This window comes from Poecilia latipinna, unplaced genomic scaffold (genome assembly GCF_001443285.1).
Source record: "Poecilia latipinna isolate Pla-1442-1.1 unplaced genomic scaffold, P_latipinna-1.0 Scaffold174, whole genome shotgun sequence".
In the NCBI taxonomy this organism is placed as follows: domain Eukaryota; kingdom Metazoa; phylum Chordata; class Actinopteri; order Cyprinodontiformes; family Poeciliidae; genus Poecilia; species Poecilia latipinna.
Genome location: NW_015112790.1, coordinates 353,709 through 377,687, shown reverse-complemented (window position 1 = coordinate 377,687; position 23,979 = coordinate 353,709). Strand labels below are relative to the sequence as shown.

The 23,979-nt window shown below is 35.7% G+C and overlaps 1 protein-coding gene across 11 annotated transcripts in view; it reads right to left on the bottom strand.

Moving 5' to 3' along the window:
• Positions 1-23,979, bottom strand: part of LOC106946065 (dedicator of cytokinesis protein 3) — a 164,636-nt gene that overhangs the window by 83,968 nt on the left and 56,689 nt on the right. For all 11 annotated transcript variants that reach the window (XM_015030179.1, XM_015030170.1, XM_015030167.1 and 8 more), the window contains exons 2-4: positions 20,613-20,696; positions 10,322-10,362; positions 3,919-3,974 (exon numbers count right to left, since the gene is read on the bottom strand). In XM_015030179.1, coding sequence (XP_014885665.1) covers positions 3,919-3,974; positions 10,322-10,362; positions 20,613-20,696 — 181 coding nt within the window. The remainder of the gene's footprint in view (positions 1-3,918; positions 3,975-10,321; positions 10,363-20,612; positions 20,697-23,979) is intronic.

Below are 23,979 nucleotides of genomic sequence, written 5' to 3'. Positions count from 1 at the left end.
ACAGCTGCTCTTCCAACTTTGAAAGCATTCAACCCTTTGACCGCTAACAACCCCTAGTCATTGATCAATCTTTTACTTTCATAAACACTAAATGCATCTCATAATGACTTTGTTTTATTTATACATTCCAAGATGATATTCATGATTTATCATCTTGACTGCACGGTGGTGTAGTAGGTAGCACTGTTGTGTTGAAACAAGAAGGTTCTGGGTTTGAATCTGGAGTCTTTCATGTTCTCACTGACTTCCTCCCACAGTCTAAAAACATTGCTGCAAGGTAACTGATCTTTGTAAATTCCCATTGGGTGTGTGTTGTTTGTCCTGTGTGTCTCTGCTTTACAGTGTGATGGACTGGAGGCCTGACAAGGGTGTACCCCACCTCTCATCCAGTCACAACCATATTTAGTAATTAGCCCCTCTGCAAAGATTAGTGGGCAAATTTATGGACGGATACATCATCACAGTGCTTTTTGGAGAATTAAATCACAGACATAAATATAATTTATCCACATTTTCCTCAAATTTAGACTCATTCATCTTTCTTTATGGTCCATATAGAGCATGAGCCAAAAAAAAAAAAAAAAAAAAATCTGGACATCTAAATTTGATTTGCAGTGTAAATAACTTTAAGCTTTTCACATGCAACAACTCACATTTTCCTGCTGCTGAAGGTTCCTGACAGGCCAAGCACACTCTGACTCCCACCTCCAGCTATGACAGCAGAAGTGAAACCTCCTTCTGTCCAAATACTGTTCTCCGGATTCAAAAAGTCCTCCAGGCATTTTTAAGAACAGCTTCTATTTTATTTCACAGATTGTCTCCAATAAAAACCAGTGTAACATTTATCCACTGGCCTTCACCTGACCCTTCAAACTAAAACTTCCTCCCCATATGGCCGTTTACACAACATTACTCATGTTGTGAGAATGGTCAGAGCAAGATTTAGCTTAGATTCAAGAGTCAACTCAGATATCATCTGCTCTATATGGTTTTATTAGATTTTTCACTTTCTATGGTAACAGAAAAATTGGTTAGCATAGGAGTATTTTAATTTGGATCAATGTCCCAATGTAGTATTTATTTAAGCCCTATTCTTTGATGATGTTCCTCTAAAAGACAGAAAGGACTGTAGCCTGATTCATAGAGAAAGTGACATTTTGCAAACTTCGAAATAAGTACAAAATAAGATAAATTGTATGTTTAAGAAATTATTTTGGTACTAACTAAGCTAAAAGTTTGATCTGATTTAACTTCAGATAGTGAGAAAAAATGTGTTTGTGTCTTTTTATTCAGTGTATTAGCACTACATTAATCTCCCAACCTATCAAACTATCTAACTTCAAAAATACTAGAGCAAATTTTAAAAATCAGCACGGCACAGTCAAACTGACAGAGCAGGTCCAACAGGTGGTGTGAAGCAGAGAGCTGCGACTGAAACGCAGGAGGTCTCCTTCCCCCCAAACAGTGGGGAGCGTTGAAGAAGATGGTCGGACAGCAAGCAGCAGAGGAAATGCTGCCCTTTAACACGGTTGGCTCACCTTGGCTGTGATTTTTATGTTGAGGCAGCGGGAGCTGTTGTCTGCTGCCTCAGACTGATTTCTGACTTCAAGGAGTAATCAGTAATCATGTTATATTTTCGAGGTACCTACTGATCTTTTCAAAGCTGCATTATTTGGAGGTGTGTTGCACTATTTTAGGCATTATGCTTTTTTAAAACTATCTTACAACGTCTGTAAAAATATACTCGTAATGAAACCTGCCTCTAAAGTAATTAAAACGTGGAACAATTTATGTGGTTGTTGAGTATCCATTTCTCATACACCTCAGTTGTCTTCAATTTCATATGCTGGAAGGTCTTTTTTATTATTTCTCATTATTTCCCTCCCTCCCATCATTGCATGTTAGCTGCTCCCAGCTAAAGTGTGAAAGCAGCATCAGAATGAATGTGGCTGTTGTCTAATCAGTTTTCCTCCTCGAGGTGAATTCAGAGGACACGAAAGTCCTTAGAGATGGCCGTTAGGAAATAATTTTCATATAATGGAACTATAGAGACCAAGCCAAGATTACTCAGTGCAAGTTAAAAAAGAAAAAAAGAAACACCATTGGGACAGCCAATTATGAAGTACTTTTCACTAAAAATGTTCATATTTGGTGGATGGGCTACATTCCCAGCTTCTAAAATTTAGAAAGTACTCTGCAACTCTCAGTATTCCTCAGTTCTTATTTACTCTGGAGGGAAGTTTGAAAGAGGAAGCAAAGGATTCCTTATTTCCACTTAATTTGCTATCCATGTCTTTAATTATGTAAAAAACGATCTCATGTAAATTAGCATTGATTATACCACTGGCTAATAAGATTTGTTTTTCTTAAACAAGCTTTTGCAGTCATTATGCAAATGTATTAAAAGATGCCACGTTTACCATTAAAAAGTTCTTTGTTCTATTCAGGAAAAGTGTCTTTAAGCAATTCATCCAGAGACAAAAAAAAATACCGAATAACATTTTAAATGTATTACAGAACAACACACACTGTAGACACAAGTGAGTTAGTTCCGCATTTTTTTGCATAATCACATCAGTGCTGCTGTGAGTTAAAGATGTTATTATTCAGTTCGGTGCAAAAGTGTTTTGTACTTTCTTTGCTAAGATTATCCACTATGGAAAAGGAAACAGGGGGTGTCTGACTAAAACATCTAAAACAAAAGTATTTGACGCTAACAAGAAATTTAATGAGGTTATTTCCTTCTGCGCTCTGATCTTACCATGGTGTAAGGCTGAATCATGTGGAGAGAAAAAGGAACTAAAACAGAGTAACATCCACTTTTTATTAGCAGACCGAATAATTAGGCCAACCTTTATTAGTGTTATTGTGGTAAAAATATTCACAATGTTCACTGAGGGGGTTATAAACAAGACGTTCAAGGGCTAGATTTTTATTAAGCACTAGGTTTGAAGGCCAGCTTTTGATTTGCAGCAGTCTAATTATTATAGTTCGTTTAATTTATTAAAATTTTTTATTGACAAGATCTATGCTTTCTACCTTGCTTCTTTATTTAGCTCAAGTTTCTGATGAAACTACTTCTGAGTCACAGTAAATTAATTTTTAATATTAATAAAATGTTTAAAACTAAAATACATTCTAAAGATAATTTAATTTAAAATGTTTTTCAAAAGTTGTAAGAACTTTAGGAGACAAACAGAGAACATAATAAACAACCAGATGGGTTAGTTTACAGTTACATGATGATACTGACGTTAGGCTCAAAAACTGCAAAACAATTTCAGCAGTTCATAAACTTCATGAACATTTTTGTTCCAGTTAAAAAGCAGCTTTATCATTAGGACTTTGGGGGGAAAATGATTCCCCCAAAGTCAATGTCAGTGTCTGTTTTATAGTTCAACTAAACTATGGTGTTCTCTGATGAACTTTGACTCTGAAAATCTTGAGATGTTTTCAGTTACTTTACAAAATTCCTAGGACAGATTATTCAATTCAGATTTACAATTATCTCAAATGTGATAATCTACTTTCAGTCAAATTACCACAAGCATTTCAATAATTTCAATCTTACTGTTAGAGATCCAAGTGTGTATTCTGTAATAAAATTATATAAATTTAGTCACTAGCCAATGGGCTTCCCAGGGATCTGTATTAGGTTACCTAGTGTTTTTTTTTTCCTTTTTTGTACAAAGCACATTTAGTTCTGAATAACAAATAAAAATAATCCATAATAGATTTCTTCTGAAAAAAATAAACAAGCTTCACAGTGGCAGTTGATTTGCCCCACACTTAGAACAAGCAAAATATTTGTCTAAATCAGTCAAAACAAAACAAAACAAAAAAAAAAACACAAAGAGGCAACACAAATGCAACAACTTAAAGACAGAAAGCTCCAGTCTCCCATATTTCTGAACTCACCCTCTGTTGGTAACAATGGCTTTCTTCAAGTGAATGTAGCTGGCAGGAAAAACTCCCTGTGAAACAGAAAAACACTGCATAAGTAGAAGAAGTTAGAGCTAAACTACAATCAGCTTTTTGAAGACTTGCATACAATCATATTCAGCATAACCATCTCATTTACATATAGTAACCAGCACATTTTTAATCAAGCCTGAGGTGTTGTTCTTATAATAATATGACAAATTTGCAGGAAATACATTCAGCAGAGTTTTTTATACTAGATTTTTCACAGTCTTCCACTTATGCTGACAGAACAAGCTTAAAACATCCAGAGAAAAGACAACCTGCCATGTATATCACGGCTATACAACGTGGAACATCTTAGAGGAGCACTGGTAAATTATTCATAAGAGACACTGAAAGTTAAAATAGAAGCTTCAAACATACAGACCGTGTGTTTAGTTTCTTTTAAAATACCAGCAGTGCTTTCTGCAAACTTGATTTTCCTAAATTTTGATCTCACATAAAAGTGGAATTTTTGTTTATGATGTTTGTTTTATGGAAATGTGCGCTCTTGTGAGCAAAGTAATAGACAAATTCAGTAATATTTCACTGCACTGGTTTATAATTCCCATTAAACAAAAAAAAAAAGTTGAACTTACTTATTTCTAAACTTGAAAATAAAGCAAAGAATAATTTTCCACTGTCTTTTGTTACAACCCAAAAACTGAGCATGGCAAAATTAAGCTGAAAAATAGACTCATACATTTTTTAAAGTGTTTGAAGTAGAGCTGCAGGGCTCTTCGTGGTCCCTTAAATTTATTAGAAGTTTTTCATAAATGTTTTAGACAGTTTTCTGTAAAATTTAGAGAAAATCCATGATGATATGAACAGAAAAAGCTAGACGAGGAGTGATGAAAGTGACCCAGATTACAATGTGTCTAGAGCAGATTCAGATAGTATCATACCAAGTTTCTGGAAATGCTGTTTTAATAAAAAAAAATATGCTTATTTCAAGCTGCTACACCTACTCAAAATAAAAAACTAATCTGAAATTAGCATCCACGCTAAACAGATTAATAACTCAAATCAGGTGTTGAGAAATTGTTCTCTGATTTGCTCAAATGAAGTCAGTCTGACAGGAAGACCCAACATCCCATATTAGTGGCTTTGGAACAGAAACCATTCCCTTATGATTCTGGGTTTTTTTGTTTTTTTTCATGAAAAATTATATTAAAACCAATAATGTAATCACCTACTTCCCGGGTTTAACCCAGAAAAAGATAATGTTTCATTAAACAGTGTGTTATTCAAATAGTTTTGAGTCTGCCGCTCTCTGACAACCTTCTTTTAAAAAGGGTGTACTATAATTTAACTAATTAGAAATTTTGTAATATAAAAGCATATCAAAAGTATCTGGGTACCACTTTCATAAAGGATGATTGTGACTGCAGGGCGAAAACTGGCTGCAGGAGGAGAAGCTGACATCTTGTTAGGAAAGGCTTCAGACTTCACGTTTCACACTGAAAGACATTGTTTTATGAGGGAGTTTTTGTTTTTAAGCAAATTGAAGGGACAGCGACACATTGTCATCAAGCCTAACACTGAATAATATTTCAGCAACATCTCTTCTCTTAGAAACAAAGTGATTTTTGCTCATGTGTCAAATTACTTCCATCTGTCCACCTGTCTTTTGATTTTCTATTCATACAATAAAAACACAAGTGCCCAACTCTGTTGATGACACAAAGGTGTTCAGCTTTTCTTTGAAAACTGAAACAACAGAACTAAACTTATCCTAAACACACAAACAGGAGAATGAACACACGTGTGTCTTCAAGACCTTTAAGTAAGATCTGTTGAGAGCTGAAGGCGTTCTGAATGCACTGACCTGTAAACTACCACCTACTGTCACAGCTAACTAGGCAGAGACAAGAACAAGATGTCATGTATGTATGTGTGCATGAGAGGTCGTGGTGTGCTATTCCTAATTTAGGTGATGGTGTCAAAACACCAAGCCAGTCAGAAAAGGTCAACCCGATACAGAGAGAAAATGAACAGAGAAAAATACAAGAGAGGGTAAAAAAGAACCATAATAAAGTATAGAGAGAAGAACAGCAGAAGTAAAAGAGGAACGTAGAAAATAAATGACAAATCAGGCTGCAGTGAAAATGTCATCCTCCCACAAATAATCCTGTCTCCCTCTGGACTCTTAGCTGCAAATACCTTATTGTCACCTTGTGTTGACCTGTTTTAAGTGCCTTTTAGAGGCCAAGGATTATTAGTCTGAAATATGCCACATATCATATAATGCCTTACAAAAAGAAAGAAAGCACATAAACACAAAAGTAGAGGCAGTTACACATTTTAAACCAGTTAATGGCTGATTTCATATCCAATTGACAAAAAAATTATGACTTTTGTTTTTGCTGTCAGTCAGATGTTAAATTGCATAGAAATTACACATTTGAATATTCCACCTACCATTAGTGTAAACGTAGGTATGATGTGAACTTAAAGAAGGAAACAGACTGGTCAGTCTTAGTATGTTAATATGCTGCTACTGCTTAAACAATACTTTGAGTCAAACTATATAGTTTTTGAAGAAACGTTGCATTTTTTATTATTACAGTATTTCAAAAACAGTTAAATACTGTAATGATTACATTACTGTACTGTAAAGGTCCATTGTTGCAAAGACCCATGAGCTCAAGGCACCTTTCTTGCAATATGAAATCAGTGTTTCAAATTGAATTTTAACATATATTTTTGAACGAGCCTTGATGTTCATCCTGCAGTGTTCCCAGGAAGCAGCCAGGCATGAGTTTAAAAATATGCAGAAAGAGCTTTTTTCATACTGTACAGGGCATGCTGATAGGTTTCCTTTAATCCTAAAAGTGAGAAGAGAGTGAAATACTGAGAATACTTTTCCAGCTAAGAGAAGGGATACCAAAACCAGACTAAAATTATATAAAAAGGCATAAAATGAAGAACATGAGAGAATTAGGACTGTTTGGTAATAAAAAGTAAGCTTTTAATGTCGCTGGTTTGTTGAAAGCAATTATGATGTCATGAGGGGTCAGTAGAGCAGTTAATCATCAAGCACTCTGTTCATATCGAAGCTGAAAAAAAAAATGTTACCTCATGTTAGTGTCCAAATGTCAACATTATCTAATCTCTTCAGTTTGTAAAATATTTGTCCTGGTTGATCATACATCGATCCAGCCTGTTCTTACTCACTTTAAAAACAGATTATTTGCTACAGTCATTATTATCACCTTTTGTTTGATTAAACAGATCTTCTCCCCTCCTTAACGGTTCAGCACAGTAATTGCCCTCTATTGTTTCACTGTCGTCACACCTGCCGAAATGTTTGGGATAATCTGCATTTCATTGTACTCAATTCATCTCTAAATCAAACTGAAAGCAGCCACAGATGTGCTTCACCCTTACTTTTGACTTCCTGATTTGTCCCTCTCTTGTCCCAGAGGAGGCAATCTCCACTAACCATAACACATCCCTTCTTTTTCTTCCATTATGAGCTCTTCTGTTTTTTACAGCTCTACTCGTTGTTTCAAGTGAGAATTGTGTAGCTTCCCTCTACAGCTTCATCAGAATAAAATCTGGGATGTCATTTTAGCATGGCGCTTTTGGATGACAAAATAACTTTGATATTACATCACGACCACCAGTCTTAAGCTTCAGCTAATACAAAACTAATTGGAAACACAGAGAAAAACAAAGAAAAGAGAGAGATAAATTTGCTCAGGATTATATGTAGCTGAATTTGACAGATATATGTGTGTTTTAGCTTAAATGTTTCTATAATTGCATCGGCTTTGTAAGCCCCTGTTAACCCAGGGTTGGATGGAGCAAGAGTGTTCAGAAACTTAACAAAAAACATACAGAAACAAGTTCTTTTTAAGTATGTTTAATTCGAATTGTTATATGACCTTAGGTATATATGGTTGTACAATAAATCTTAAAGCAGGCTGCCCTTTCTATGGCCTCAGTGCTGAGGCTAATCCAAACACTGATGAAACTCAACATGGAAAGTTCTCTGCAGTGCAGAGGATTAGGGATGACTCAGAATAGGAAGGCATTTCTTCAGGGAGACACAGCGATTCGCTTTAACTAGCACGCCCATTGTAAAGAAAACAGGTGATAAAGATGGAACTAATAGGATTGGGCTGATGCCTTTATGCTGAGGAAAAGGGGTAACAAAACAGACAAACTCAATCGCATTAAGGCACACAATCACACCGTACAACAACAGGACGAAAGCATAAGAATGCATAATGTAGCATGCATATTTCTGCACGTAAGCAAGCATTGTAATGCACAAAACATACATAGAAAAGATGTTTTGTTGAAATAAATGTATCCAAATTGGGATCATGTCACGTTGAGGCTCATCACAACAGAGGAATAAGACCTGCAAGCTTCTTAGCCAGTATTTATGTTTCTCTCTCACAGCCTCATTTCTCCAGACGTTGTTTCTGGAGTGTGAAATAAACCTGTACGTTAAAAACAAACCGAGTGCTTCCTATTGTGCTCCTTTTGAATTCTTCCTAGCATTGTAGCAGCCTTTCCAATTATCTTCTAAATCAGTGCAAGGACATCGCTAGTCTGTGAAATCTCCAGTCCAAAAGGTCGTCTTCCACTCTTGAATATATATTCATCAATTGTGATGACAGTGTATGTTGAGTCATTGAATAAAAGCAAACTATACTCTTCAGTAATAAGCCACATTATTTTATTGTTTTATACTACAGTTCCAGCTAACTGTTGATGCAGATTTTCAAAGCTGCAAATCTCACATTAGTGCTGCTGTTTGTCTGGTGAGGGCAATTAATTCTCAATTTATCAATCATAAAACCTTCTAAGCCAAAATGACTTTCTATCCAAATTGATCTGTGACTCATCATGCACTGTCTTACATAATGTGGTGTTGAAGAGGTCGTTTCTGAGACCAGGATACTGATACTGACGCTGATCTCATGTGTTTCAGAAGGCCAGAGGTCAATAATGCTGCATCATGAGAAACAGAACTGCGACTGTGCATTAACCTCATCTGTTCAGCATGCAGCTGTTCAGACACCTCACATCTGGCACGTTTCCATAAGAGACTAAAATCACATGAAATGTTTCCTCGGTGAAGCTGCAAATGACGTTCAGAAAGAGTTGTGGTTTACTTTTGGTGTTTATCTTCCGCCTCCTCTTTCTCTACTAGGAGGATTTTATAAGCAAGAGTTCTCCCCCTCCATCACAGATGATGACTTAGTTCAATGACTCATTTGATTTATCATAAGGAATATTATGTTTCTATGTATTGTATTTGTGTTGATATTTAGTATTTTTCCACCTTAATTTAGACAATCGGCAAAATGCTTTAGAAATGTTTGTTTTTGTGTTTAGTTCTTTAAGGCTTCAGCAGCTCTTGGAAGAAATATAAATTATAGTTGCTATGGTGATGCTACAATGACCCACCAATGCTGAATAGTTTTCTCTACTGCAATGTTCAGAATTTCTGATGTTTGATTAGCATGAAAAAATGTTAGCTTAAACATTTTTTCACCTATGATCCCTCCTTAATGGACTCCCATTGCCCTTGCTGTAATTAACTGCAGGTCATGCAGTCCATGTTGTTGCAGCTGAACTAAGACTTTCAATCAGTAAGGTGTCACATTCTTAATTCTTGTTTTACTAAATGGCTAAACAGAGTTTAATATACATTAAAGCAGTTTTAGGTCTTTAATTAACCTCTATGTACAACTGTTTTTGAAGGGCACTGCATTGCTACCCCACCTGCAATGATGTTCCTGCACTGTCAAAGGAAGACGCCAATCTCACTGTGCTGATTTCCGATCACTTAAGGGTTATTTCTGTAACAGAAGACTTTTACTTTACAGGTTTACCTGTTAAGTTAAAGTTTACCTGCTAGTTAAAGCCAGTTACCTGGCTTGTAACAGGTAATGCTAAATAAAACATTCAGATCCAATAATAAATCTAAAATGTTTCTAATTATTTTTTTCTGCAATGTCACATTTTTATGAAAGACTAATCTTGCAGTGATGGTTGCTGCATTTTCAAAAGTCATTTGAGTAAAATAGTTTTATATTCAATATAAGTATTCAATAATATTCATGAAAAACAAATTAAACCACTCTTCATCCAGCAAAATAAAAAAAAAAAATATTGATTTAATATTCTGCCAAGAGGTTCAAGGTCTGCAAAGAAACTCTGGGCTAAAGAGGCGTCATCATGTATTAAAGTTCTTTATAAACTTAAAAGTAATCAGGTTCGTCAACCTTCTCACAACAAATACAGAGGACCAAAAAAAAGTTTGTAGCTAAGGAAAAAAACCACAATTTTCTCTTGATAAAAGAAAGGTGTTTGGCAAAAGGAGAGTCTGTCTTACCTTGACGTTCGGCTTCCTTGTTGAGAATCCTCTGTACCATCCTTGAAGAAAAGAAAATAATCAGTGACAGGTAAAAACACAGAATCAAAATGATTATGTCAACAGTTCAACAAGTTTTATTAAATCAACTTTGAAAAAGTTACTTGAGTTTATTTCTGAAGACAAAATTGTGATATCAGAAGGTAAAAGAAAATAAATAAGCTACCACTAAAGCAAACACCATTTAGGGCAGATATTATTAAAAAAATATCAATAACCAAATTCACCAAAATGTGACATAATTCCATTACTTTTCTATAATAAGATAATTCTGTTAGTTTTTCTATAACTAAATTATATCTACTTATAAGAAAACGGTAAAAAAAATAATAAAATAAATAAAACGATCAAGCTCATATGTGCATAAAATGACTGAAGTAAAATGCAAAATTATACTTGTTTTTCTGTAAGACCATTTAAAGACTCAGTCCATATTCACAATGCAACTGTAAGCAGATATTTTAGTAAAAATAGCATGTTTGATATGCAACATCATTCATTTTTTATGCCAAGACTTTAAGTGTTGAGAGTTAACTGAAATGTATGAAGCAAGAAATATTCTATATCACAAAAATAAAGACATGTAACTCAAATAAATAAATTTGAATATTATTTTCTTTCAAAGAACCCCTTTAAGCATTAGACTGACATCAAATCAATATGAGTAATGTATGTAGGATTTTTTTTTTTCTGTAGGCAAAAGGCATGATTAGCATTGATTTAGAATCCTGCGGTCTAAAAGAGAAACCATCAGTTTTACATTATATGATGAAATAAAAAGTTGTAGAAAGAAAACTTGAGTCACTGACCTGAGGTGTGTGAGTGTCTGTGTGTGCATGTTTGAAAAGATTGGAGTGAAAAGTTGATGGCCTAGTTGATGTGAGTTTACACTGGACGCTATGAGCTCATGAATGTGGATGACAAACTCTGATAGAGACACTGATGGACATGAAGCCCCGGAGCTGGAGACAGATTCAGTCCATTGCTCTTTACCCTGTGTGGGTGGCTATGTGCATACGTTACTAGATTCTCTATCCTTATGGGGACCAATATGCAAACATGAATGGACAAAACTAAATCTGTCAAACATGGATAAGAAAACTGTAAACAGTATTTCTTTAGTGTTTAACAAGACCAATTCTTAATTAATGTCACATCTTCTCCAAACTAAAAGCATATGCAGTGACTTGCATTTTGCAAATAATCTGAAATGTACATCACGCATTTCATCTCAAGACCTACTTTGTCAGATATCCTTAAATTACATCAAATATAACCAGCTTCCTTCAGAAGTCAAGAACTAACTTTAAGAACTGATGTTTGATGATGCTTTTTATTCATTTTGACTGTTCCAAGATGTAAAAAACTGGAGAGACATGCCCCAACCATCTGAATTACAGATGTATTGAAGCAATAGATGGATTTATACTGCATTAGAGTTTGATTGGCCCCAAAATATGTAGCTCAGGCTATAGATTTATAGGTGGAGCTCATACTCAGTTGAAGAAATGGGAAAAAACAATAAATAATGTATGATTCTTCAGAATTATGTATAACATAATGTTGGTCTATCACATAAAATCCCTGTTTTGTGACAAAATGTGGAAAACCACAAAGAAAAATACTTTTGCAAGGCTTTGAACCATTTACTATGTTAAACCAGAGTAGGACTTTTCAAGAGTCTTGGGAAACTAAAACTGGATATTTTGGTAAATGAGGAGAATTTACATAAAGTTTATAAATATTTATGATGGTCTCTCATCATAAATATTTACTTAGTGAAAAATGTGCATCACTTTTGGATTTTTCCTCCTTAAGTACAGCAATTCGACAGAACAATAGTACTCATTAACAGAAAACTACTACCCTGAGACGCCTTAAGTTATATTTCTCAGTTATGAGTCACTCGGCCTACAGACACTAAAATGTTGAGTCGGGATCTTTCACAGCTCAGCCTAGCTGTTTGCAGGCTAGAGTGAGAGTCAGATTAGTGACAGGCAAAACTGGGTCGGTTTCAAGTTCTCATCGCTGATGGACCTCCTTCTCCAGCCAGTTTGAGAGTACACCAGTCTTTTCACATGGAGAAACATCCATCAGATGCCTCAGCAGAGTACGAAGCTGTCATCAAAGTGGACTCAAGTTGAAATAAAACCTTGACAGCTGAAAATTACTCATATCCTGGGAGTTAGTATTTCAAGGAAGAGCCCAGAGACAGACATCCTCTCAGGCAGAAGAGGCGTCATTTGTCTCCATTCAAGTGGAAATGAAAATGATTGTGTCTGCAGCTATTGAAAATTTTGAAGGTGAGTGATTACTCTTTGTCACAGTAAGGAGAAAGAGACAATTATTTATCTCAGAATTATGCATTTAACATCTCTGAGCGTATTAGAATACCAACTATGTACTTTAAAATGTTAAACAAGAAGACAAAACTCAAAAGTTATAAAGATTTGTAACATGTCAAATAACTAGATAGGACTGTGACAAGATGTCGTTTTAGATTTTGTAGGACGTGTTTTAAGACTGTTTAGAAAGAGATGAACATCTAGGGACATTTTTATGTCCAGTTATAAAATAATAGCTCTTGAAAATGATTCAGTGATGCCATAAATCTGAGTATTTGACAGGATTCTTCACATTAACTTTCATCTTATCATCTCTCAAAATTATGAGTTTAATTTCTCCGCGGCTCTTCATAATCTGATTTGAATATGGAGATGAAAGTTTAATTGGACGGCTAATTAATAACCAATCAAGACGCATTTATCACCAGCGCTAAGATGTCTGTGTTACTCCCAGGCCTCTCATCTATATGATAATCAGAGAGAGTAGTTGAAGCTGCAGTGTCAGGGTCCGTTTCTAATGGTTTTAATGGCTAAAAACAAAATCTTTGCCAGGCGCTATTATGTTATCAGAGTATCATAAATCTTTTGAAGTAGAGGTCGTGGAGCAGGTGTTTGTGTGGTGAATCCATGCATACAAGTATGAAACACACTCTTACCCTGATGAAGAATAATAATTTTTCCTCCTGTAACCCAACGGATCACCCCATAGTTATTAGAATAATCATTTTGAACTATTATGAACATAATCCACAATAATAATCATGATAAATCATTTTCAAAGGGGGGCAGCTCTCACAGGGCCTCTTCTGTGGTATTAACAAAAAGACTTAGCTCATAATGGGGGCTGCATTACATAACTGATTTCCATCAGGCAATCAAATCAGACAAATATGAGTCTTAAATGACGCGTCATATTGCTGTAGAGAACACCTCGAGCTAGGTTATGAGAAAAGGAATTACTTGTTTAACCAATAATAAAACCCAAGGGGAGCATTTTCTCTGTAACTTCAGTTATGACCATGATTTAATAGAGCTGTAAGCTGCAGCTGAGGCCCCAGACTCACCATCCGCGAGCTACAAAATACAATCAGTGTATGTGTTCAGTTATTAGTGGCCAAAGACAAAACATTTTTATTCAGTTGGATTCGGTTGGTAACATATCCTTAAAAACAATACAACCTTCTTCAAATCATTAATTGTAGTGTGCTAAATTCTATCCTTAGGAAAATCATGGTACTGTATGTCAACCGTTTTCAGAATTTTCAGAAAATATGCATTTGCAATATTGCTGTTCGTAATGGCTAACCTAATTGTTCTTCACTTTCCTCTTCCTCCGGTGTCATCACGGTGTACTCACCACTCTAAGATTGACAATCTCTGTCACCATAATTTAAATCAAGTGTTGACATCAGTGGCATTGGGATTCCATCCAACTGGAATCATTACCATGGTGAAGTAAAGTGCACAGACGTCAAATGGGAAATAGTACCTACAGATTGGAGGAATAGACATATAGCTTCAGATTTAGTAGTGTTGTTGTGAAGACCACCTAACCCAAGACCAAGACAAGACTAAGACCAGAGTATATCGAGACTGCGACAAGACCAAGGCTTTTAGGGTTTGAGACCAAGTCGAGACCAAGACTGAGGGAGTCAAGACCAAGACCGGTGCCCTGTGCTACATGACACAATAAAATGTGAAATATGATCAAAATTGCATCTTAAATTGATCTGAAAGATTCATATTCCCATAAAAAACACATAGATATTAAATACCTAGAGCTGAAATAAATTTAACCAATATTGTTATCAATTCAAACTCTTTGTTCTGCTTTGCTTCCATCTCTGTGCCACAATCCGCGGAGGTCTCCTCCCCTCCCTAAAAAGATAACGCCCTGAGCAGTTGCCCATGTCAGAAACCACCACTGTCTGCACCATTAAACATAATAATTAAGGCAATGCATGAATGATAAACAACGCTAAACTATGAACACTGACCAAGGAACAACAAGCAAGAAGTAACCAAGAACAAGGCGCATACTGTTCTCACCCTTCCTCCCACTGCATGAAGCCAGGAAGCGGAGTGCTGTAATGTCTGCCACCATGACTGGTGACAAAAACAAAGAGCAATGAGCATGCTCTGCGCTGTTCCATTGTTGTGTTTTATTTATTTGCTAATGAAATAAATATCAATGTATATAATTAAATAAAAATAATAACAGCTACTGCAGTTTACGTAGAGCATTACAAGAACAAAAAACGGCTCTCAGTGAGGCTTCAGTCCTATCTTTATAATAAAGAGCTGTTCAGAAGAATTGGATCGCTCCTGAATCTCACTTCACTATTTTGTAGACTTTGGTCACAGCGTTGTCCCACATACGACACGTCAGTTAAAACCTCTGCACAATAATACAGCTCTTGAGTGACAGCGTTTTTCATACAATGTGTCCCTGCACCGCTAGCTTTGCTAACATCACGTCAACGGAGCTTACCTCTCTTTGAGCTTCTTTTCTAAGTGACGTTAAAAGTTAGACGTTGTCCCCCACTGTCTGTGAAATAAAAGCGCTACTTAATTTACATGTCGCCATCGGATTTCTTATGGTTTATGTAGCGGGATGCTATTACTAACTGTTAGACATCTGCCGCTCAGAGAAAACCAATGTGCATGTCTTTGAGCGCCGCGTGCGAACGAAAGGGGCAAGGAGGGTGGGGGCGGTGTAACAGAAACACGTTAGTCACTTTATTGCTTGCATGTTAATCGATATGTTTTGCATCCAGTGAAAACAAAGATATTAACAAATAAACTGGACAATATGCAATTTAGTGACATTTCCACAGTTGTGGTCTTGATCAGTCTTGAAATAAAATCCCGAGTCCTCAATGCCCGAGACATTCTGTGGTTGAGTCCGGGTGCTACAACACTGAGATTTAGCAATATAAACTATTCTCCATGCAGTCTTTGGCCCATATTAGTTAAATATTTTTGTGTTTTGACCAGGTAAATAAATGTATGTAAATATCTGGTTTCAATCATGTTTTAGCCTTTAAACAGCAAAGAACTACTCCTCCAGGATTTATCATGCATATGTGGTCATGCTCCGTGAAGTTCAAAAGATAGGATCATTTTCTGGTGAATTCTAAATTTCATTTCCTGGTTTGCTACACCTACAAGAAGCAAACATAAATGGGTGTCCTCTGTTGGCATCATTTCCTGGTGCTTCATCTTTCTGAGGGCAACACGGTGTAAATTGACAGCCCCTGCTTCACATTACATTGAAATATGTTGCATCCACTCTGAGTGGGTGTCGATCTCATGATAAAGTGTGACACTTTAAAATGTCAGTGCACCTTGAAGCCATGGCCAACTCTACATCCTGGCTCTGCCTCTGGAGGCGAAGCTGTCCCATCACTCACATTTTTGTTTTGCTCCTTCACTGATGGACTAAATTTACTGCTGTTTATCAATATTACTACTGAGCAGCAAAGAGAATCAGAAACATGGCTTTAAGTCTAAGTCTTTAAAGCTGTTGGTGTGTGTTAACACAATGCCAAGATAGAAAGTAATTAGCAATGATCACAAATAATAAATTCTGTTACTTGAAGTAAAGAGGAACTCCAGGCCTTTTCTACATCAATGTTCAGAACCTATCAGCACAGTGAGGAAGCTTATTGAAAAGTAGAAAACAGTTAAGACAAATGCAAATACACCCAGGAGTAGATGTCTTGACAAATTCACTCCGCTGTCTGATAAAAGTGTAATGCTCACGCAATGCTCAGAAAAAGATCACAAAACCTGAAAAACTCCACTTTTATCTCCTCAGGCCTCAGCGTGTTAGATGTTAATGTTCATGACAGTCCATTACAAAAATACTGAACGACTATGGCATGTTTAAAAGGATTTTCAGGTGAAATCTTTGTCTTGTCAAAAAGAATGTGGCAGTTTGGCCCAGGCTTGCAACAAGAAGACTTTACTTTGCTTTTACTGAAGCAACTTCTGAAACAATGACCTTTGAACAAATGAGACGAAGTAGAAATGCTTGACCAAAACACAGAACAACAAAAACAGCATTATTGCTAAAACACCCATACCACCTGTTAAGGACAGCAGTAGAGGGGTGATGATTTAGGCTTGTTTTGCTGCCACTAGGCAGCTTGAGCTCTACTACAAACTCCTCTGTATACCAACATTTTGTACTTGGTATACATACTCAAGCCTCAACATCTGAAGCTTGGTTGAAACTGGTTCATCAACAGGATAATGATCACAGGCACAGGAGCAAACTACAAGGCTGGAAACAAAAACAATTAATCTGCTAAAAAGGCTCAGTCAAAGTCCAAACCTCAAAGTGACTGAGATGTTGTTGTTTATGCATTGTGAGAACTATGCATAAAACAAATATCTGCAAACCTCAATTTACAAAATCAACATTGTAAATTCCTCCAAAATGATGCAAGAGACTGAAAGTAATTTCCTAAAGCACTACTGAATGTTATTGAAGCTGAAGACAGACTTAAATTTTCTATGGCTAGCGTTGTTATTTTTACTTGATCTTTTTTGAACACCAATGTCAGTGTGGAATGTAAATTATGGTTTCATAAATTAGATGATTCACTTATGCTGAATTGACTAATGCAGTATTCATTGTTCTTAAAAAATAAAACCCTATAATTGAGAGAGAATGTGGTTTTAATATTTTGTACAGTTATCCAATCAGTGAAAAACTAATGGGCAAAAGACTAAGATGTTTATTCAATCAATACATCGTAAAATGTTTGACTGGCAGTTGTTTAGAAATTTCAAATACTCAGTTTTCTATATCATGTTCGCTGTTTCGATGGATAAAACTGCAGAAAGTAAAAGGTGCTTTCAAACACAAAAAAAGTCAATTTGGATGACAATTTTACAAGTACAGCCATTTCTAAAATTGAGCTCTGCAGCATCTCTGTAACATCACATTCTATAGTCACTCATTTCAGAACAAGACAATAAAATGACGTTCAGATTTCATGCACTCTGCTCTGATCAATATCCAGTGTTTAAAGGACCCTTATAACTGTAATGCTATTCACATAATGACAGCAATAGTGGGAATCTTCACATTATCCTGAGGAACTCTGATAAAAGTAAGGCCTGGTTTGGCCTGATAATCACTGTGCGTCATGGGAACACTGTGATACCGGTTTCTGCCACATGAGCTCAGATAATAGCCCGTGTTCCTCACTAGCAGTGTTGCATTTCATAACCAGCGCAAATTAGATACTGATAGGGTGCAATGGGAATAGCTGAACCTTTCACACAACTCTGTTTTGGTCAGCAGGCACAGCAAGTGCAGACTTGGAGCTGCAGAAACTGAAAGAAGGAACAGGAAGATGGGGGAAGAAGACTACAAATAAATAAATAAACAAAACAATAAGGAAAGATAGGAGAAGATGACAACACTAGAGGATACTGGTGCTAGTAGAGAGAAGTTAATCCATGCAATTTTCTTCCACCCATCAACAGAGCATTCCTCCCTCTCCATCTGCATCTCTTCGCTCCTTGCGGACATCTTACTACCGGGGTGAAGAAAGGCCTAATCAGGCACTGGCACTGGATATATGCTATTGTCCTGCCCAGCTGTAGCTAATAGGCAGCATTCTCTGTTATTATCTCCAAAACAACACATTCCAACCTCAGCCTCATTCTGGCTTGAGCTGGAGATTTCGGAAGTCAAATTAGGAGCAAATGTAGAATTAGCAGGAGCTAATAACTTTGGCCCTTATCCAGACTATATGCAACTGGTCTAAAAATGACATGGCAATATGTAATACTTTGCTTTTACTGAGCAGTTGTTTTTTTTGTCTAAAAAGCTGAGGCAGCATTCATGGGAAAGATTTTGTTATGAGTTACCTCATAACAAATAAAAATGATTGAGGCTAACACCAGGACAAGAGGAGACCACCTTGATGAAACCTTTTTCTCTTTCACGGTGGTGTGACGTGAAGTTAGTTTGAATCTAAAATGTTCCACCTATTAAAGGCTATTAATATTTCTAAAATGTGACTGTTTTAATCACTTGGATATGTCTTTCTAAACAATATGCTATGTAAAGTTGAATCTCTAGAAACTGAACTATCTCCAAAAAGCCCCTTTCTTAGATAAAAGTAAATTAAAAAAATTTAAAGTAGTACGGAGAGTCTGAAGGAAGATTAAAAAGTTATATAATCCAGGCTACAGGAGGTCCAGTGTGAAGTTACCTGCTGACAAGCTTTATGTGGGAGCTAGATTCATATTCCAGCCGACTCCGGCACCTGCTCCCATTTCTAAAAATATCATTACCTGTTTTAATCACCATGTTATCACATATGGGGTATTGTCAAGAGGAAGATATGAGACGACAAACCCAATAATGTAAATTAGCTGAAGGTTCCTATTAAAACAACCTGGACTTTCCTAACACCTCAGCAGTCGTACCACACCACCTTCATTACCCACGGAGCCCTGGCTAAGTAGTTAGAGCGTATACTGAAGAGTATCTACAAATGGGCTCACTTCTCTACATTAAAAATCTTTTATATTGATTCTACATACTATTCAAATGTTTTAATATCTTTAACTTAGGGTTTTTATTGACATGCAGACACTTAACAAAATAAAAGCTTTAAGTAAATCACTCTGTCTACTAAATTTATATAACATTGGTGGAATTTTTACTGAATTGCTGACATAAATTAACTTTTAGATGATCTCCTGATTTATTGCGATGCATCTGTACAGAGCCTTTCAAGAATGAAGTCATAATAATATAAAAAAAAACTACTTTATGAACTGCTTTAAACATATGCAAAAAAATCCTTTAAAATGTCTGTGAAATATTAATATCAATATCTGATGCCTCACTTCTCATCCATATGACTTGTCTCAGATCTGTTATGCAGTCAAAGAAATTTGAAAATAAGGCAAATATCATAGCAAACCGTCTCTTGATGGGAAGCAGAAGGAAATCAGCAGCAAACCGTCATCTGCAGATCTCTGAATTCCATAAGTAGTTTAAAAGTCATAGATTTAGATATTTTTAGGACATTTACTGTAAGAAAATGTATAAGAGTAGAAGAACAGCTGCTGCTTGAAAGGCATTTACAGTCTAATGTTGATTGTATTTTGCCTCATTTCTCCAGATGGTAGGGATGTAATAGTAGACATTGGTCACAGCTTGGAGAGTAGCTCAGTTTTGATATGACGGTTCAAAACTCAGTACGACAGAAAACGTAAGGAGGAATCTAAATTCCTGTTTTTTCTCACTGATTCTAAATAGAAATATAATCCTCTTAAAATAGAGGCTGGCAGACCAACCATTTTTGCTAAAAAGAGCGTAATAAACAACTCTAATTAGATATTTATCACTAGGTATCATTGGATTATTGGTAACTCCATTAAAGAAGAAACATTTTTTGTTAAATTTGAACAAAACCATGCAATCTATAAAAAAAAAAAATGAAAGGAATTTTTTATTTCACTTAATCTGGCCTTGATTTAATGCAAACATTGAACTTAATACATCATTCAATCACCTGACAAGAAACAAGGTGGTGCTTAATTAAGCAGAAAGTATGTTTAGTGTTTGTAATAAATCCTAGATGATGCTTTTGCATTATTAGACTCTGTATCACTGGAAAAATAAACATTTTGCACACTACTGATTAAAACAAAGCAGGTTAGTCTTTTAAATTATTTTAAAAATCACTGGATAATCAATCTTTTTAATAAGTAGCCTATACAATAATGTGAACAGGAAGGGCTATCTATAAAATTTTCCAAGTTCCTCTCTTAGCTTTTCTCCAAGTGAAAGTGACTCTTTTGTGTATTCCACAAATGTTATTATTCTTTATTTAGACATATAAAGGGTATTTATGACATAAAAGTCTTACCTTCAAATTTTTCCAAGATCTGCACTGTCTCCCCCACCTCCAGAGCCAAACCCTGAGTCACTGAGCCTCGGAAATTACAGATGACTGTAAAGGAAAGGACAAAAAAGGAAAGATGAGAATCTCAAGACATGATGAAGGTGTAACAATTACATCCATTGTAGAGATACCAGAGATCTCTGATGAGCAAAGGTAAATTAATGAAAGATTAATTTTATTCATCATGGAGGAGTCCATTTGACTTTGTGTAGATGGAAACACATCCCATTCATGCAAAAGCTTTGTCCCCACATTGTCATTCCAATGTCAAGTTTCAGTTCCCTAATGACAGAACTATGTTTGCAGACTCTCCCATACCAGGAGCTGTTTATGTAAATATTCCTCATGACTGCACTGATGTGCCCAGAAAACAACAGATGTCAGAGCTTATTCCAAAGCCGAAGTCACAGTAAGTCGCTCCATATGAAGAGGCAAAAAAAATAAATAAATCACCTCAGGGTAGATGAATATCTCACACTACTCAAAACCATAGTAATGCTATTATCCTTGGCTTTTTCTGCCAGTACGTCTCTTCACACTCTTTTGGTCGCCTTAGGTGATCTGTAACACCTTAGATTCAAATCAAGATGGATTTGCTGCATTTTCTGAGGTCAGTAGTCAACGTTATGGCTCATCAATGTGAAGTCAAAAGTTTAGACTGGTTTAGATTTGGCTGTAATCTTTAGTTAATGTTTGGTTATTTAAAGGACCTTTGCATTTGCTATTCCAAATTAGCAAATGCAACTATGCAAATAATGAACTTGATGTTAGACTTACAAAGACCAGAATTTACAATGTTAAAGATGAAATCCTGCATCAACCTTTTCTGGATGTTCTCAAAAATTAAAGGAGATAATAGTATTTGGTTAGTATATATTAGAATAAGCTACAAAAAGACATTCTTAATTTGTATACATATATCAAATATAATCTACAGACAACTCAGGATTTCACAACTACACCAAAAACATGAATGTTCATGTCATCTAAAATAAATCGTGAACATTATCAGACCTCCAGAGGACTGTAAGAAAATGTTTTTGGATAAAACATGAAGGCAAATTGCTAAGCAGGAACTCACACAAAAATTATGCCCCACTCTTTGTCCCTTGTTCAGAAAGAGGAGTTTGAGGAAGCGAGCTTGGGCTGCAGCCTGCACTCTGAATGTAGTACAAGCCACAAGAGAAGACTTTAACTCAGCATATCTGCATCTGTCTTTGTTTAGCTGACTGTAAATGGCTTTGTGTCTGAGACATCTTAAAAGATGCAACAGTCTATTATGCTTTCAAATTCCACTTCATTCTCAGGCTGATCAACTAAGGACAAAGCATATTTTATGACTGAGATGAGATACCACTCTTACAGGCTTCTGTCATCCCAAGTGTGCAAATCTTCTGTGTTACTGACATTTATGCCTTACATGTTTATGCCCCACATTATTTCATTTATTTACATTGTTATTTGCTTTGCTTCTAGCACCTCACACATTATAAAAGATACACAGTGTCAAATTTGTTTAGATATTTGCACATGCCAAACATCTCACTTTGATTCTCAAATCTCCCACAAAGAAGTATCTTCAATGAATGCAGTCAGACGTCATTCTTAAAGTTTAGAGGAATTTCTTGTTTCTTGTCAGGATCTGGATTTCTATCTGAATATATATTTTTTTCTAGTTCTTTATTTTTTCCTCTTTGTTTGCTTCTGTTTACCTGCTGTTTTTTGCAGAAGCAAAGACGACTGAGACTCAACACAAAAATAGGTAAAAAAACTGTTCATATCTAAATTCAGGAGCAGAAAATAGTTTTGTTCCAATGAAAGGAGCAAGATTTTTATTTAACTTAGATGTTGGAGTTTGTATTGCATAATTTTTCAGAGAATTAATTTAACTGAATCTTCAATTTGGCAGCTTGTTGCTTTTAGTATTATATTAAATTTGGTTAAAGATACTCAGTTTATGACAATATTTCTATCAACAATCAGACTTCAACTTTAATCACTGTTACTTTTATCTCTATAATCAAAGCAACTTTCTCTGCTCATGTAACTGACTATCTACTGCTGTCATCATTCTGTCTCTGTAACTGTAATGCCTTCTATCTGCCTTATTAGTGCTACTCAGCGTGGTGTGATTGCTGCTGTTTGGGATTCTGTCATAGGGCCTCCCCTCTCTGTCTCTGAGAGTCTTTGATTTGTTCTGTGGCTCGTTATCGTCACTGTCAGTCACATCATTGTCAACGGCCTCGTCAGTCTGTCAGCTGTCAGACTCTCGCCCACAGTCTCACCCTGCCATACCTAAACTCTGTACTCAGGCCACATGTAAAGAGTGCAATAAATACTGCCATGAGAAGGATGCATGAAACCAGAAAGTCTGAATTTCAAAAGTAAAACTAGTCGAACCTGATGTTCTTAACCACAGACATTTATTTATTCTTTGGCAATTTATCCATGAAATATGTGCACTTGCAGCTCAAGTAAGTCAGGTTTCAGCAAACTTTGATTTCAACATCTATATTTTTGTACAACATATTGGATGTATTTCTTTCTTTTTTTTAGCTTTTTAAGGAAAGCAACAACTGTGCTCCCTTTGTGTGTGTGTGTGTGTGTGTGTGTGTGTGTGTGTGTGTGTGTGTGTGTGTGTGTGTGTGTGTGTGTGTGTGTAGAGTTGCCTGCCAGCACTGTATGCATCATTGCATGCTGCAGACGTCAGTCATGTTTAGCCGTGCATGCCGGTCGGCTCTTTCTTCCATACAGTCTCAAAACAAGCACAGTGCATCTCATTTATTCATTTGACAATCTGCTTCACTGTCAAATCAATTAATGTTCTCAAAGGCTGAAATTATGTAATGCTTTAGTTTTAAAGTATGGTGAAAAGAAATGCAGGGTTTAGATGCTAGTTTGAATAACCAGTGCACAAAAACTGGTTAGTTTTGGTGAACTTCATCCTATAATCTTTCATATTTAAAGGATAATGTTTGTATCAGAATAAATAAAATTTTAAAACAGATACAGGAGATACAGTTAAAAATATATATTTTTAAATTAATGAGGAAATGTCAGTCACCGTCAGTGAGTTTTAAGTACAGGATCGAAAAACATTTCTTTTAACATTCTTCTAATGACTGAACTGAGATTCATCTCATACCTGACATTTTAAGTACCTTGACTTTAAACCTCTACACACACATACAAAGTGTATGTAAAAGTGTATATATATATATATATATATATATATATATATATATATATATATATATATATATATATATATATTTTTTGTTTATATTTTTGTATTTTTGTTTTTTTATCTAAAGAGAGTCACAGAGATATA